At 34.1% G+C, this 15,770-nt stretch overlaps 1 protein-coding gene across 2 annotated transcripts; it reads left to right on the top strand.

The window, feature by feature from the left end:
* The first annotated feature begins 339 nt into the window (after positions 1 to 339).
* Positions 340 to 6,450, top strand: LOC136269716 (uncharacterized). Of its 2 annotated transcripts, XM_066076181.1 has the most exons (6): positions 340 to 427; positions 830 to 1,046; positions 1,189 to 1,361; positions 1,445 to 1,540; positions 2,491 to 2,643; positions 4,727 to 6,450. In XM_066076181.1, the coding sequence occupies exons 2-6, from the start codon at positions 830 to 832 to the stop codon at positions 5,933 to 5,935; spliced, it is 1,848 nt and encodes a 615-aa protein (XP_065932253.1). In that variant the 5' UTR covers positions 340 to 427; the 3' UTR covers positions 5,936 to 6,450. The 2 variants fall into 2 exon arrangements, with proteins under 2 accessions (XP_065932253.1, XP_065932254.1); XM_066076182.1 differs by lacking the exon at positions 2,491 to 2,643 and having other exon boundaries at positions 346 to 1,046; positions 4,727 to 6,449.
* Positions 6,451 to 15,770: the final 9,320 nt, after the last annotated feature.

Genomic DNA, 15,770 nt, shown 5'->3' with positions numbered 1-15,770 from the left:
CATTATTTATCAAACGGAAAAGGTACATTTTATGTACATGTGACTTAAGAACTCAGGTTTGCTGTTGAATCTTTAATATCATTATCACCATATATTGATTTCAAAATAATATATATTCACTCAAACTTGTTTTGTCAGTGAGAATGACACCGTGCCCTTCCAATATCATTTATAACTTGTATCATTTTAAATTGTCTCGTGTTTCTTTAAAATAATTCATGGATACAGGCACGTAATCAAGTTTACAATACAGAAATATGTAAAGCAATGGGATATTTAATTTTAAAAAGTTGATATTTGATAATTGTGCATGTAATTTAAACCTGTTTAATAAAGGCATTATCACAAGTGAAATCACGTGCTACCGAAGTGACGTCATTCCTTTTCGCTGTTTGATGGTGATAGCAGACAGCAGATCGAGAGGAAGGTAATATTATATCTTACATTATATGCCGTTGGAGGCTTGAGTGAAATTTATGGTCTAAAGATTGTTGGATATCTTTAGAGAATATTTGAGTTAATGTGACTGTTGGATGTCGCAGATTTGAACTGGATTGTATTTGGAATATGGCAGGGCCAGGGGCCATTAAATGATATATGAGACATGCCGTGGAGCGGCGTTTTGTGTGAAATTGGAATATCTAAGCTGGGTTTTCATTCAAATGCATTTTATATATGATTAGAGAAGAATGTGGATATTGACTACAATGTCGGCAGCTTGAAATTTATTTTATGCCTGTATATTATCTACTTCGTTTATCCGTATTTATCCGGACGGAAAAGTTCGGGTCGAGCATGAATGCTTACGTCATGATTGTTTATATTTTAGATGGTTCAGCCGGTAGTTTTAAAGAAGAGACATAGTCTGAAGGGGCTTAATCTGTTACCTGTAATCAGGAAAGTAAAGGATGGGCGGTTAGAAAATGTTAAGGAGCTGGCGCGGTTAAGCGTCGGGAAGCGCACGGAGGCGCTGCAGTTGAAGGATATCGCCAAAGCGGTGATGGAGATGACGGGGGAACCCATGGACGAGTTGTTGGAGTTAGCAGGTAAACTGTGTACTTGAATAGATTAGCATGGGCGATATTTAGTCTTGAGCACTTAATCTGGTTTAATTTTATTGATGTAATAGTGGTATTATCACTATTATGTGTCTAGTTGATATTGTTACGTGCAAAGTCTGTCTTGTAGGGAGAGATATTCGAGATTATGATGCAGCAAAGTTACTGTTGCACTATTGTGTACTAGCAGCGAATGAAAGGGGACAGCACAAAGGGCAGGTGTTGCATGATGATGAAGCGGGTCCGAGTACGTCTGGTGCACCTGCAGAGAGACAGAATCAGACTGAAGACAATACTGTGGAGGTACTGTGTCTAATATATTGTATGAGTGTGTGTGTGGGAAAAAAAAAAATTAATAATAATTGAGCAAATCCTGTTTATTTTAGAATGAGGCCACCCCAGTGAAGAGGAGAAAGACAATTGATGACATGGAAAGGAGACTGCTGATGCTCGAGAAGTTGGAGAAGGAGGATGTTTCGAAGGTGAAGGAGAGGGTTAAAGCTTTAGCTGCTCAGCAGGACCCTAGTGAACCTCTGATATTAATAACTCTTGATGAATTAGCTCGCTTAAGTAGAAAGTTGGGGGATAAAAATATGGAAGTATATGAAGAATTGTATAGGCAGTGTGGTCGTCTGCAAGGGAAAGTGAATATCGCGAATTTATGTCTTACAGTTCTAGGGGGGCAGGGAGCTGATCTGGTGTCAAAAGCAGTTAATAAATGTATTAAAGAAGGACAAAACTTGGGGTCTAAATGTGAGGGTGTGAAGATGAGGGGTGAGATGGAACGAGATCAAGGTTCTAAAGGTTCAAATTCTCCATTAGCTGGACTGTACCCTATGTATTCAACGCCTCTTCTTGGTGCCCCTGGTTTTCAGCCTTATCCATTTCATCCATTTTCAGACTTTGGTACTTATTCAAGGCCGCGGGGTTACAGACCAATGGGAGGTATGGGAAGATGGAATGCTAGTAGGTTAGCTTGTCATTTTTGTGATTCGACACAACATCTAGTTAAAGATTGTGAGTTGATGAAGGCTGCTAGGAGAAAGTGAATTGAGAATACAAATGTATGGAAATTTGTGCATTTAATTGTAAGGATACAATTTTGTAACAGGATTTTGTTCATTCAAGGTTCATTTATGAAATTAATTTTGCTTTGATTGATTTATGCAGCTGGTAGAATTGTAAATGGCTGTAGTGAAAAATACACATATATTTTTGATGAAGATGGTTAATAGAGTTAAAGTGACACATTAAATGTTTTGATGGAACTGGATTGTTTGTTATATATTATACATGCATAAGAATTCCTGATCTTGCAACCCGAGGACCCTGATGCCTTAGTGGACCAAGTCCACGTGGGTTGTTAAGTGAAGGAGTTCCACTATGATTGTCACCATATGACCTTTAAATGGATTATGATTTTAATTTGTAGGAGGATAATGGAGCGTCAGTGTTGATTAATGATAATCAGGTTACTGCTGAGTTTGACAAGATGGTAGAATTTAATCCCATGACAATAGTTCCTCGTCAGAAGGGAGAATTGGTGACAATCAGTGGTGGGACTCCTTCACTTGCAACCCACCGAGTTAGTGCAGAATCTGTAATTGAAGGTTCTGATTTTGATATGAACCAATTGCTGGTATATAGTCCAGATTCATTTATTGCAGGACAGTTGGGTAGAAATGTTTCGGCCTGGGAATATGTGTTAGAGAGGAGTGGGGTGAATGAAGATACGATATTGAGGGTGAGAAAGTGGCTTACAGAGGGAGTGGATGTGACAGAATTTTTTACTCGTTTTAAAGGGAATTTTCGTGGAAAGTCTTTTGATTCTGAGTTGCCCCCAAGTGCTGTATTCCCTAACTCTGCTTTATGTAAAAAGTATCATGCTTTTATTTGTGATGTTTTGTATGAAAAGATAAGGTCAGGTGCTATAAGAGTGCTCGGTAAAGTCGGTGAGTGTGAGATGCCCCATATTGTGATGCCGTTGACAATTGAACCAAGTAAACCAAGACTATGTCATGATGACAGATTTTTGAACCTCTGGGTGAAGGATCTTCCCTTTCAGCTGGAGACTTTGAGAGATGTTCATAGGCTTGTAGGGTGTAATGCATTTCTGATAAAGACAGATGAAAAATCTGGATACGATCATGTTAGGTTGTCCAGTGATTCTCAGGGATACTTTGGGCTTATTTTCGGTGGTTATGTTATGGTGTATACGGTAATTCCTTTTGGGTTCAAGGCATCGCCTTTTATATACCAGACCATTGGGATGGTTGTTACATCATACCTTCGGAGTCTGTCTATAAGTACTGTACAATATATTGATGATAGGTTGGCTATCGCGAATGTCTCTGGTGCTGTGGACCCATATGTAGAAGGTTGCAAGGTCGCATACATATTAGTAGAAGTGTTGACAAGGTTGGGTTACACTTTGGCCTTGGGGAAATGCTCGTTTGTTCCATTGACATGTGTCAAGTTTCTTGGTTTTTTGGTTGATTCCAAAAAACAAGCTTATATTTTGCCAGAGTGCAAGAAGTTGAAATTTGCTGATTTGAGAGAAAGTATTCTTGGTTCAAAAGAACTTATTGTGAAAACTCTTCAGCGATTTGCTGGTAAATGTATATCAATGGGCCTTGCAGTTCCTGGTTGTAGGCTGTTTTGTCGGGAGGTTAACTTGGCAATTTCTAGAGCTGTAAAAAGTAGTAAGCATGTGTGTTTGACTGATGAGCTGAGGGAGGAATTAGAACATTGGCGTTTTCTAGATTCTTGGGAAGGTTGTTGTCAGTGGAGAAGTGAGTGTCATCAGCAGGTTATGTTGTCTTCAGATGCATCCTTGTATAAGTACGGGGCAGTGGTAGAGCAGGGTAGGAATAGGTATGAGATTAGTGATTTTTGGGAAGAGAATGATCAAAGACCTATTCATTTAAAGGAGGCGGATGCTGTTTATAAGGTGTTATTGGCTCTTGGAGAGAACTTAGCTGATTCTAGAGTACATGTACTCACAGATAACATGGCTGTACTTAGTGTCTGGCAGAACCAGGGGGGAAAGGACAGGGCGTTGAACTGTATTACAAAATGTATTTTTTCTTTGACTTTGAAGTTGAATTTTGAGTTAAATTTACAGTTTGTTCCTTCGAAGTTAAATGAGGCTGATGCCCCTTCGAGACGGATTAGTTATGCTGACTCAATGTTGGATGGGAGGACTTGGGGTATAGTGGAAAAAGTATTTGGTCCCCACACTGTTGATTTAATGGCAAGTGATTCTAATTCAATGAAGGCCAAGGGGGGTGGGGTATTGCGTCATTTTACACCATGTCCAATGCCATTCACTGCAGGGGTTGATGTGTTCGCACAAAATATTCGAAAGGAGTTGAACCCCTATGTATTTCCTCCATTTGGTATAGTTTTTCCAGTTTTATCATTTTTGAAGGAACAAGAAATTCCAGTATGTACATGCATTCTTCCATATAGACAACCAGTGCCTGTATGGCAGTCTCTCGTTGAGGAGTGCAAGATATCTAGTATGGTGTTAGGTTGGCAGGGGGAAAAGGGGGTTATTCGGGTCCCTACAAAGAAAGGATATGTTCTTGATAATAAGGGGCTGAAATGGGCATTGATTGCTTACAGGTTGACATTTTCAGAGAATAAACCTGATTAATCTTTTTCAGGTAGAGAGTGTCGATGTTCAAGTCTTGGATGAGAGGTTAAAGGACTTAGATGCAAGGAGGTCTTCTTCACTGGATTCAAAGAGGCAGGATTGTTTAAAAAGGGAAATTACCGAATTTCTTGTGAGGATGTCTGGTCGAGAATTGACAAGTTGTACACCTGATGACATTAGGCGATTTTTGGTATGGAAGGATCAGTGCGGTAAAAGTCAAGTTCATAAGATAGACTGTCGTTTTTTAGGAAACAAGGGATTATTTGACTGTAATTGTCCAATACGTCTTGCTTCTGGTACTGTCTCATTAATGATAAATAGATTAGTGAACATTTTTCATGAGATGGGATGTGAAAGATCGTGGAACATGGCTCTTGGATTAGGGAATCCGGCTGCATCAAGTCAAGTGAAAGATTATTTGAAAATTATACAAGAGGAGCAAGCGAGAGCCCATTTGGTACAAAAACAGGCTAAACCCATCTTTTTGACCAAGGTTAAGGCTATTGTTGGCTATATAGGGGGTCGATTAAGCATGAGTTCTGTGTCAGTTAGGGAGAGGTATATCTTATTGAGAGACCAGGCTTGGTTCAAATTGCAGTTTTTTGCAGGAGATAGGGCAGGAGATCTTGCAAATTTGGTGGCTCAAGAAGTTAAGTGGCTTAGAGATTATTCAGGTTTTGTGTTTAATCACACTTTTGGAAAGACTCTTCGAGGAGGTAAAAGGAGGAGTAATATGTTTGTTGTAAAGAGGTGTGATGATAAGGTTATTTGTCCTGTAGTAGGAATACAAGATTTTGTTTCAGGATGTAAAGACTTGGGAGTTGATCTATCTTGTGGCTATCTCTTTCGAGTTGTTACAGAGGATGCACGGGTTTTGGATCAGCCTGTTTCCTATTCAGTTGTTTATGATAGGTTGCGTGTGTATTTGCGGAAACTTGGTGTTGATGAAGGTGAGACTCCACACAGTTTCCAGGCAGGTTGTGCTGTTGCGTTGGCTATGTCAGGTTCAGTGAGTGAGGTGGGTCAGATAATGAGACATGTTGGTTGGTTTGGGGAAGGGAGTGCCGAGTATTATAGTAGACTTCCAGCCTTGGTAGAATCAGATTTTGTAGCTGGAAGATTGGCAACAAGTGTGAAAGATGCGGGAATGATGGAAGAGAAGTATCGAGAGTGCATGCAGTATGATAGTCTTGATTCAGCTTTTGTAGAGAGTGAGTGATGAGATAGAGAGCTAAGTGTACATTATGTACATTTACATGTCTGAATATGATTTATGATTTTAATGATTAAAGTTTTGATAACATATAAGGGTCTGATGTGTTTTATATGATAATTTAATGTGTTTAAAAATGTTAACTTTATATATTTGATAGTGAGTGTTGGGAAGAGGCACTAGATATTGAGATAAGAATTGAGATTTGGATACCTAGATAGAGACTTTTACACCCAATACTTTATAAAGGAACTGAGGTTGAAATGTGATTCCACATGTGATATGGGAATATCACAAGTGAAATCACGTGCTACCGAAGTGACGTCATTCCTTTTCGCTGTTTGATGGGTGGATGTGTATACAGTAGGAGATGGAAGAACAACGCGATACGGTTGGGTTGTGAGATTTCCCACCCACCCACCCTTGGGGTTACATTCTCGACTTTGGTTCCTAGATACGAGACTTTTACACCCAATACTTTATAAAGGAACTGAGGTTGAAATGTGATTCCACATGTGATATGGGAATACATTGAATAGAAGATTTTTGTATTCAAAATGATGAAGCACAATATTAGACATTTGGAATAATAGTTGTACATGCAGGTGCCAATTTATATTTTTTTTTCTTTCAAATAACGTTCAAAAAACATAAGAATGTAAACCTGTATTAATTTTTTCAATGAAGCACCCATGTGTAATTGTTTAGATAAGGCACGGAAATTACAACCTAATGACATTTTTACCTATGTTTTTCCTCATGGGTATATGTATAAAGTGCATTGTTACTGTAAACAACCAATGATGATATATTATTTTCATGTTTTTGTTTATTGAAATATATTCTTATAGATAGAATATTTACTGTAGGAACTAATTCGCTGAAAGGGGCGTGTCTCGATTTTCTAATCAGTTGGGCGATTTCATTCATCTTGAAAATGTTATAATTTGCGCCTCAGGTTGCTAAATGTACGCTATATGTGTATATTTCGTTCGATAGATTTCTTCAAAATACATTCCATCTATATATAGTATATATCGTTGTTATAAAACAAATGTCATGAAATTGATTTGACCCTTCATTGACGAGTTTATTCAAAGCATCGAAGATCTCGTCTTTCGATTGAAAGGGGAAGTAGGTCTTCGCAATATAATTTTAACGCACTGTTAAGTGGACGAGTCAACATTGAGATCATGAGAATACTCCAAAGCACACCGTGTGAACACATCCAGCTTTTCTTTGTAACATTAATGGTAAATGAAAAAGGGTGGTGAGTACCCAGAGACTCTCTGAAGTCGCAAACGCCCGAATTTCTGTTCAGAGTATCTCATATCACGTGATCAAAGGGTATAAATAAGCAGATATCGCAAGTCTGTAGTGAGTTGGAAGCTCCAGTCACCAACTGTGCACCCATGTCTTCCACTGTAGTGAGAATACTTCGAGGTAAGGTTCGTAAAATAAAATTGCTTAACGATTTGCAGAAAAATAATACAAGTATACAGAAGCAATCTGTCTTCGTGAGCGTTGCTTGTAAATTAGCGGGTAGACATTGGTTGTCAGATACAAGGGTGCTGCGTGTGGTCGCTTTGAAGTGACCGATAGAAGTGACGAAGTGCTTCGGACCGACACATAGAGTTCGGCAAGGGCCCATTCATTAATATATTTATATCTAATTATTGAGTTCTGAATGAATAAACGCTAAGAAAGCGACAAGGAAACTATATATATTACGGAAGTCCGTTGATGCCACGTAGGAAAAATGTTTTATCTGACGGCCGCCACTTATTAACAGGCGACCGCCACATAATTTTCTGGCGGTCGCTACTTATATATCTGGCGGCCGCCACATAATATCTCTCTCTCTCTCTCTCTCTCTCTCTCTCTCTCTCTCTCTCTCTCTCTCTCTCTCTCTCTCTCTCTCTCTCTCTCTCTCTCTCTCTCTCTCTACTGGTTGTGTTGCTATAGTCAATAAACACGGTCGAAATATTTTGAAACAGTGTTTTAGAGGGAGAGAGAGAGAGAGAGAGAGAGAACTAAGCAATATGCTAAGCCAAATTTCAACCTGCTAAGTACACATTCTGAACGTAAGAATATGCTTGAACACTATAGAACTTTTATGTTGTTATTTGCAATGTCCATTGTTAGCCAATGTCTAAGTTGAAATAATTTTTTCGATGATAATCAAAGAAGGTTTCATAAACGCGGGCATTTCTAGAGTCTAATACAAAGTTCAACTGATCATTATTCTTTTGGAGATTATGTATTTCATATCATTTTTATTTTTGTTGCATTGTATTGAATTAAAACTAAATGCCTTAGTGTTTTTTTATGATTTCATAATAAAATAGAAATGGACTATTTTAAAGGTACGTGTAAGATTTTATGCTTATCCGGTAGAAACTGCACAATTTTATTGGTAAAAATAAAGCCGGATAATTTTTTCCCTAAATCTGACGTATCTACACTTCAGTTTTTGAAGATAATCAAGACAATCATGCTTATTTAATTGCATGCGGTTATCAAAAGTATTTTAAAAAATATGGTCAGCTCAAATTTTCAGGTCTTTCATATTTTTGCGTAAATAATTGATATTTCATGAATCAAATATATCATTTACATAAAATTTCATGTCATTCAGGTCTTTAGTATTTCAGGCCTTTTGTATGTCCCGTATACCGATCCCGATACATTGTTTTGAAAAGAATGAAAATCTCCGAAATTTTCCTAATACATTATAGTCTCGATAAAAACGCACCTAACACGACAGTCTACGATCTACTATACATTTACAAGTAAAACAAAAAATGTGTAATGTTTTTTAAAGGAATAAAACATATTTCTTCATGCAAATGTACTGTAAATTCATTAAAAAATAAGCGTTATATTTAAAAATCTATAAAAAAAAAAAAAAACTATCCCGCAGAAACGCAGTTACAAAAGCTAAATGTATATCAAATAACGGACCACCTTCTGGCGGCCTGTAATAAATGAGTAAATTAAATTTATTGGTGATGATGATACAGTTGCATACCGTGTCTAAATAAGGGGATCACGGTTAAAGTATTGATGAAATGCATGAATAGGATGGCAGCAGGTTTTGCCGCTGCCTTGGTAGCTCATTGATCAAAAACACAGCAGTAAAGGCTCTATACTGACGTTGTTACACAAATCAATGATGATAGCCAATTGAATATAACGCAGAACGTGTTTTCCCCAATGGAAATTTTATTTAAAAAAAATGTCTCATTTTGCTGTCCCGGTAGAAATTAATAAATTAATGGTGATAATGTTTCTGCTTTGAATAATTTGTTGAGTCAAATATTGCGGAAACTTTTTACATGCTATAAAAAAGCCATAATTTCAACATTTAAGATACAATTTTAGCAAATAGTACTAGTCGCATATTATAGATTTTCATTGCATCAAGTTAAAAATAGTCTTGTATACCATGTACATGTATTATCTGGAGGAAGAATTTTTTTTTAAATCATGAAGAAAATCAGGACTTTCCAGAATATATAATTGTTTAGATTTTTAGGACGGTCCTTTTAAAGTTTCAGTCTTGTTAATAATGTCTTCTCTGCAGATCTGTAATGTAATACTTTAAAAGGGACATACTGACCTTTGTTTCATATTTATTTTTAGGACGGTCCTTTTATAGTTTTAGTCTTGTTAATAATGTCTTCTCTGCAGATCTGTAATGTAATACTTTAAAAGGGACATACTGTCCTTTAAAAGGACATTCATCAGAATGACAGCGGGTTAATTTTGAATTTGGTGGCTGCAAATTATGTCGGCATATCTTGCCTTAAAATAGTCATCAGATAGTAAATACAAACAGTTAAAAAATCCTATGCTTTATAATATAGATGAAAAAAACCTAAATCTGTTCCGCGCAGTACGTTTAAAATGAATTGAATACTTTTAGTTGCCAGTACCACTAAACGAGAAAAAAAATCATGCCTAAAAATCAATTTTCAAATATATAACGAAAAAGAATTATTCTTAAATGTTCAAATGACAATTCAAAATTTACCTTGGTAAAAGAATAATTTGAGACATAAACATCAAAAAATTGCTAGGAAAAGGGGTAAAGGCAATTGAAGCCATAAGTTTGATGTAAACATTATTCTCTAAAAAAATAAAATCATAAAAATTTATTTTTTGATTATTTTTTAGAAAAAAAATAATCTTGCGTAAATTTAAAGCAAGAAAATGTACATTTGATTGATTATAAAGAGCTTACATTTTTGTTTGTTTCAGTCTTCTTTCTATTCTTTGTGGGGGTTGTTACCTACTGCGCAGATAAAAGATATTGACCCGTTTTAACCTGTGCATTTGACTACTGTGTCAAGCCTCGTCGATTGTGTAAAATCATTTTTCCTTGTAATGATCTGTTAAGAATTTTTGTTTCATATCAGAAGGCATATTATTGTCAGTACTTTTAATTTTGAGCAAAGTTAAACATTTAATGCAATATGAGCTGCAATTTTCATGAAGTTTTTTTTTTAACAAAAATGTTATTTTGAAATTAAAATATTTTGTAACTGTTTTAATAAGAAAAACAGTTTAAAATCTTAGTATGTTTTTTCTAATTCAGTATAAAAAAAATCTAGCAAAATATTGAACTTAACTGGTCAGCGATAATCTCCGTCCGTATTCATCGAAAGACATTAGGTCAATAACCCGTGGAAGTTGCACGCTTATTGCACGGTACGGTGCGCTTTTTTGTCCGTCTGGAGGCGGGTCTTGCATAAATTATCTTGCACGCTTTTTGCACGGTACGGTTCGTTTTGTGAACGGTACGTTTTGTTTTAGAGGTGTAGTAGCACGTTTTAGGGTCTGTATATATATATATATATATATATATATATATATATATATATATATATATATATATATATATATATAGCACAAACATTGCAATAACTCTCAAATTGACATATACCTGGCCATAGTGAATGATATAGATATATATAAAGCACATCTCCAACAAAATGAATTTCCATGTGCTTTATATATATATATATATATAGATATAGATATAGATATAGATATATATATATATATATATATATATATATATATATATTGTAACGAACATTAGGCAGCTTTTACTTTTTTTGGAAAAGAATCTTAAATTTTGTAATATGCACTAAAACTCGACAATCATCTTTTGATACTGATCAAAATTATTAAAATAAATTAAATTAAAAAGGAAGTCATTTTCAGCTATTCAAATTTTAATTTTTCCTCATAGACACACTTAAGGAAAAAAACATTTTTTAGATTAAAAAAAATAATTGAATCCTCCTTATATAGAATATCTTCCTTTTACCTTGGCAATTCAAAAATCAAAGACGAAAGCAAGATTTATCTAATTGAATTTCGAGCTGTGTGTCTTGTTAATAAATATACGACTCCACTACGTACATATATAATTTAATCCTGACATAAGAATTAATAACTGACCAATTTTTTTAAAAAGTTATTTCATCTCAGGTTATAAATTTACTAAGGATTTGATTGAAGATGAAGGCAATTTTGTTGAGGTAAAATTCGGACCATTTATACCCAATTCTCTCAATATATTTTACAATCCAAGCAAAGGATGTAAAGATATGTACTTTGTGTTTTTCATTAACAAAAAGAAACATTTTGGTCAATAGAGGACAGATTTTGGATTTGCTTATACAGAAACTGAAGGGAATAACATTTTTGAACCCACATTTAAAACCCCAAAAGAATCAAAGAAAGATTCAATGGGTGCAATTCCAGACTTAACCTAGAATTTTGCAAACAAATGAATGCCTTTTTAAAACTCAATATAATTGTTTCACGAACATGTTCATTATGTTATCAAGATAGAGAATCTTTATAATTGTCGACTGTTTTCATGTCAAAGAAATGTGGCACCCTTTGGAAGAATGGTTAAGAAGCAAATCTAATATTTAACGACAATTGATAAACAAACTTTACTGTTTTGGTAATACATGTTCCATATCGGTTTTAGTTTTAAATTTGAGTCGTCCTCTCTGAAGTTAAGATCCGCCATTTTTAAATGAACCAAAATGCAGAATGTTGAAAACACGATGCCTTTGATTAAATATATTCTAATAACATACAGTATATCTGCAGTTGTATTTTTATGCATTTATCAAATAATAGTAGTTAGGCGCATTTATAATTAAAAAAGTGTCATTTTAAAATTGTGAGTAGTCTGGTGAAATTGCGAGTTCATTTTCTTTTTTGGCTGTAAATTTACGGAGTTTCACCCCTTGCCTTGAAACAAAATAACAAAAGAAACGTTCATAAGCATTTGCTTTTCTAATATTATAATACAGTAGTCAGTTAGAGTGTCACAGCACAATGTATTTGGCTTTATGTCCCCTTCAGAGGAGCTCGTTAATACGTTTATCTCCCCATAGTGATTGGTTGTTTAGTGTCTTTTGATATTAACTATAAAACAAGAATTTGGAAACATCCTGAAAATACTGCTTAAAACAAGAAGAAACCGGTGTATACAAATACATTTTCCTTTGAGCGAAACCGTCAATAAATTGTTCGCTTGTAGCGTCTTAACAAAACTTTGACATGATATGTTTATTATCATAATAATTGAAAAAAAAATCGTGCAATCCATTTAAAATGATTTTTTTACTTTAAGCTACCATTATCACTTGTCGTGTAAATTCATATCCAAATAACCAATCTTTAAACATAGCGAAATAGAAGTTTTTATAATGTTTAACACACAGCTCAAAATTTACCTCGGAAAAAGAAACATACCTTGAAAGAGTTAAACACCAAAAATATAAAATGCTAGAAAAAGTTATAAATGCAATTCAACCAAAGTTTTGAACACAATTTCTTGAAAAAATAAAATCATATTTCTGGCATTAATTAAAAGCAATGGAATGTACAATTAATTATAAAGAGCTTACGATTCCGTTTGTTTCAGTCTTCTATTTTATCTCTGTTATGATTGTCAGCTATTGCGCAGAAAATCGATATTGACTCGTTTTTAATTCCGCATTTGCAGATTGTGTTATGCGGTTTTGTTGAATCATTTATGCCTTGTGATAATCTGTTATGGGGTTTCGTTTCATAACAACAAAAATATCATTAGGGTTTTTTTTTTTATTTCAAGCAAAGTTCCGCATTTGAAAAAGATATGAGTCTACATTGATACCTATATTAAATAAACATAATATGATTCGAATATGAAGTGGCATATCATGTGAAAGATTAAGTTGATTTCTAGGTATCGAATGACATAATCCTTTATGTTCTAGTATTTTATATGACTTAAAATATTATGCAACATAATCAGCTTCAGATTCTTTGTTTCGATTTGTAATAAAATTTCTAATAACAAAAAATACAAGTTTATCTGTGTTACAATTTCCCGATATCAAAATCTAGTTTGTACTATAGAAGCACAAAGTACACAAGATATTCAATGACATATGATTATATATTTATTTAAGAGTAGGCCATACAGCGGGACTGATAAATTAACACATAGTTATGTAACGTCAAGTAGTCGTGCAATTGGTTAAAATGTAAACACTCCTTGGACTTTGCACTTCCTTTTTTCTGAAATTGAAGAAATTGTATGATGTATTTGCGCGAATCCGAAAAAAGAAGAAGAATAAAAACCTTTTTTAGCGGGGGGGGGGGGGGGGGGGTTCCAGTAGATAATTTTGTTTGTAATGCCTATTTCCAGAAATTTACTATGTGAATATAATAAGTTCAAAATTTTCAGGGGAGGAGGGGGTACGAACCCCCGTTTCCAAATCCTCGTATGCATTTATTTCACAAACTACTATGCAAGAAAGTCCATTATAGATTAATGCATATTTAAGGCATATAAGGTAGCGCTAAACATCATTTCAATTACTTTTTAAAGATATTTGCTCAAATACAGCATTCTTAATATCTATATTTGTCAATTGCTTATTTTGTATCATTTGGCGCACAAATTATCAGATAAAATATTTCTATATAGAAAATTTTACGAAGAAGTTTTTGAAGTATGGAATTTAAGTGATTTCTGCTCAATAGATTCGGCTCAATTCAATTAATTTTATCAATTTATGTTTAATTGTACATGTTCTTAAACGTTCCAGAATATATAGTTGTTTGTTAATTTGTTAGAATGGTCCATTAAACGTTTTTAAAATGTTATCATGTCTTATTTGCAGTAGTTTGTAAACTGTCGAATTTATGGATGCATCCGAAAAGAACTTAATTTTTCAATTTGATTTGTAATAAAATAACTGAAGAAAGCACATACTTAAGTTTGTTTTGCTAATTATCAATTTATAATAATGTTACTTTTAAAAAAAAAATATACAAAAATAGCAGTTTTTACCCAGTCTAACAACAGAGCTTTTCACAGATGGTGCTTTATTATATGGAGATGGTGCTTTATTATAGGAAGGTGGTGCTTTTTAATTTCAGAAGACCGAGTTAAAATTTATTATCTCGAAATCTTGAAACTAGAACAAAAATTGATTCAATTAAAATCCATTTAATACACCATTCCTAGTTCCTCTTTCTTAACATAACAAGAACATGTATTAAAGTTACAAAATTAATTGCACGACTTGATCTCAAATAAATTGACAAATACGAATAATAGAATAATGCAATATTTTGTCAGTATTTCTTGACATTTTACTTTTGTCTTTACCGCCCATAAAAGGGCCTGTTTGAACAGTATAGTAGAGTGTTATTCTTGTATATAGGTAGTACAGTATAGTATACCTTTCCCTTACTTTCTCTTCAAGTCATTTCAAGTCAATTTGAAATCCTATCACCTAGGACATCAATCTGTTTAAAATCAGATCCTCGATCCGCTCCTATATATATATTTTTAATAATGTTTTGTTTTGAAACCGAAAAGCATCACATTAAAATAACCACCATCTTCATATGATAAAGCACAATCTTAATATAATAAAGCACCATCTTCACATAAAATAACCACAGCATAATATAGTAAACCACCATCTTCACATAGCCTTACATGTATAAGGCAGCTATGGCGATCCATACTTCTAGCTGCCATTATAACGATTATTACTAAACGAGAAAACTCATATTCGAATAACCAATCTTTAAACAAAACAGAATAGAATAATTTGTTCAATGTTCAACAGACAACTTAAATCTTGCCTTGGAAGAAATAAAATAACTTAAAAGATTTAAATATATAAAAAAAGATAAATAGCTAGCAAAAAGTATAAAGGTAATCCAGCCAAAAATTCATTGGAATGATTGACATAAGTAAAAATACGATATCAGTAGTAAATTGCATGAAGAATTTAATGGTATTAATTGTTCTCAGACAATTCGTGTATAAATAATGTTAATCAGTCCAGAACTAGCGCAAGTTTTTGAGTGCAACAAATATACAAATATTTCAATGGGTGGCACTGTAGCTCCCAAGTCGTCCACCCGATTTTTTTTTCAAACCGGGAGCTACAGACCATTGTTACAACGCACTTTGAAAAAATTTGGGACCAAGTCAACGCACTTTGAAAAAAAAAATTATTTTTCAAAGTGCATCGATATCGTCGATATTAACCCACTTTGAAAATAAATTGTTCAGGGTTTAGTCAAAATAATTACATGTAATACTTTTATATATGATAAATGATTGTTTTACCCTTGTGTAGCTTGATTTAAATAAGAACCCATTGTATTCTCAGCTAACTTAATAAACAGTTTCTAGATGAGAATTTTTTTCTCATAAGACAATATCGACAATTTACACCTAAAGAACATTTCGGGAGATTTGAATTATCCAAATATGACATATACTTCATCGCTT

Source organism: Magallana gigas, chromosome 2, assembly GCF_963853765.1.
Source record: "Magallana gigas chromosome 2, xbMagGiga1.1, whole genome shotgun sequence".
NCBI lineage: Eukaryota > Metazoa > Mollusca > Bivalvia > Ostreida > Ostreidae > Magallana > Magallana gigas.
Note: the sequence above shows the minus strand (reverse complement) of the source record. Positions and strands in the feature narration are given on the sequence as shown.

What these genes read in the sequence shown, in the direction of transcription:
- LOC136269716 (XM_066076181.1), top strand. Translation starts at nt 830, where the DNA reads ATGGTTCAGCCGGTAGTTTTAAAGAAGAGACATAGTCTGAAGGGGCTT. An exon ending in CTGAAGACAATACTGTGGAG is followed by an intron (nt 1,362 to 1,444) that starts GTACTGTGTCTA and finishes TGTTTATTTTAG; the next exon opens with AATGAGGCCACCCCAGTGAA. An exon ending in CTTCACTTGCAACCCACCGA is followed by an intron (nt 2,644 to 4,726) that starts GTTAGTGCAGAA and finishes AATCTTTTTCAG; the next exon opens with GTAGAGAGTGTCGATGTTCA.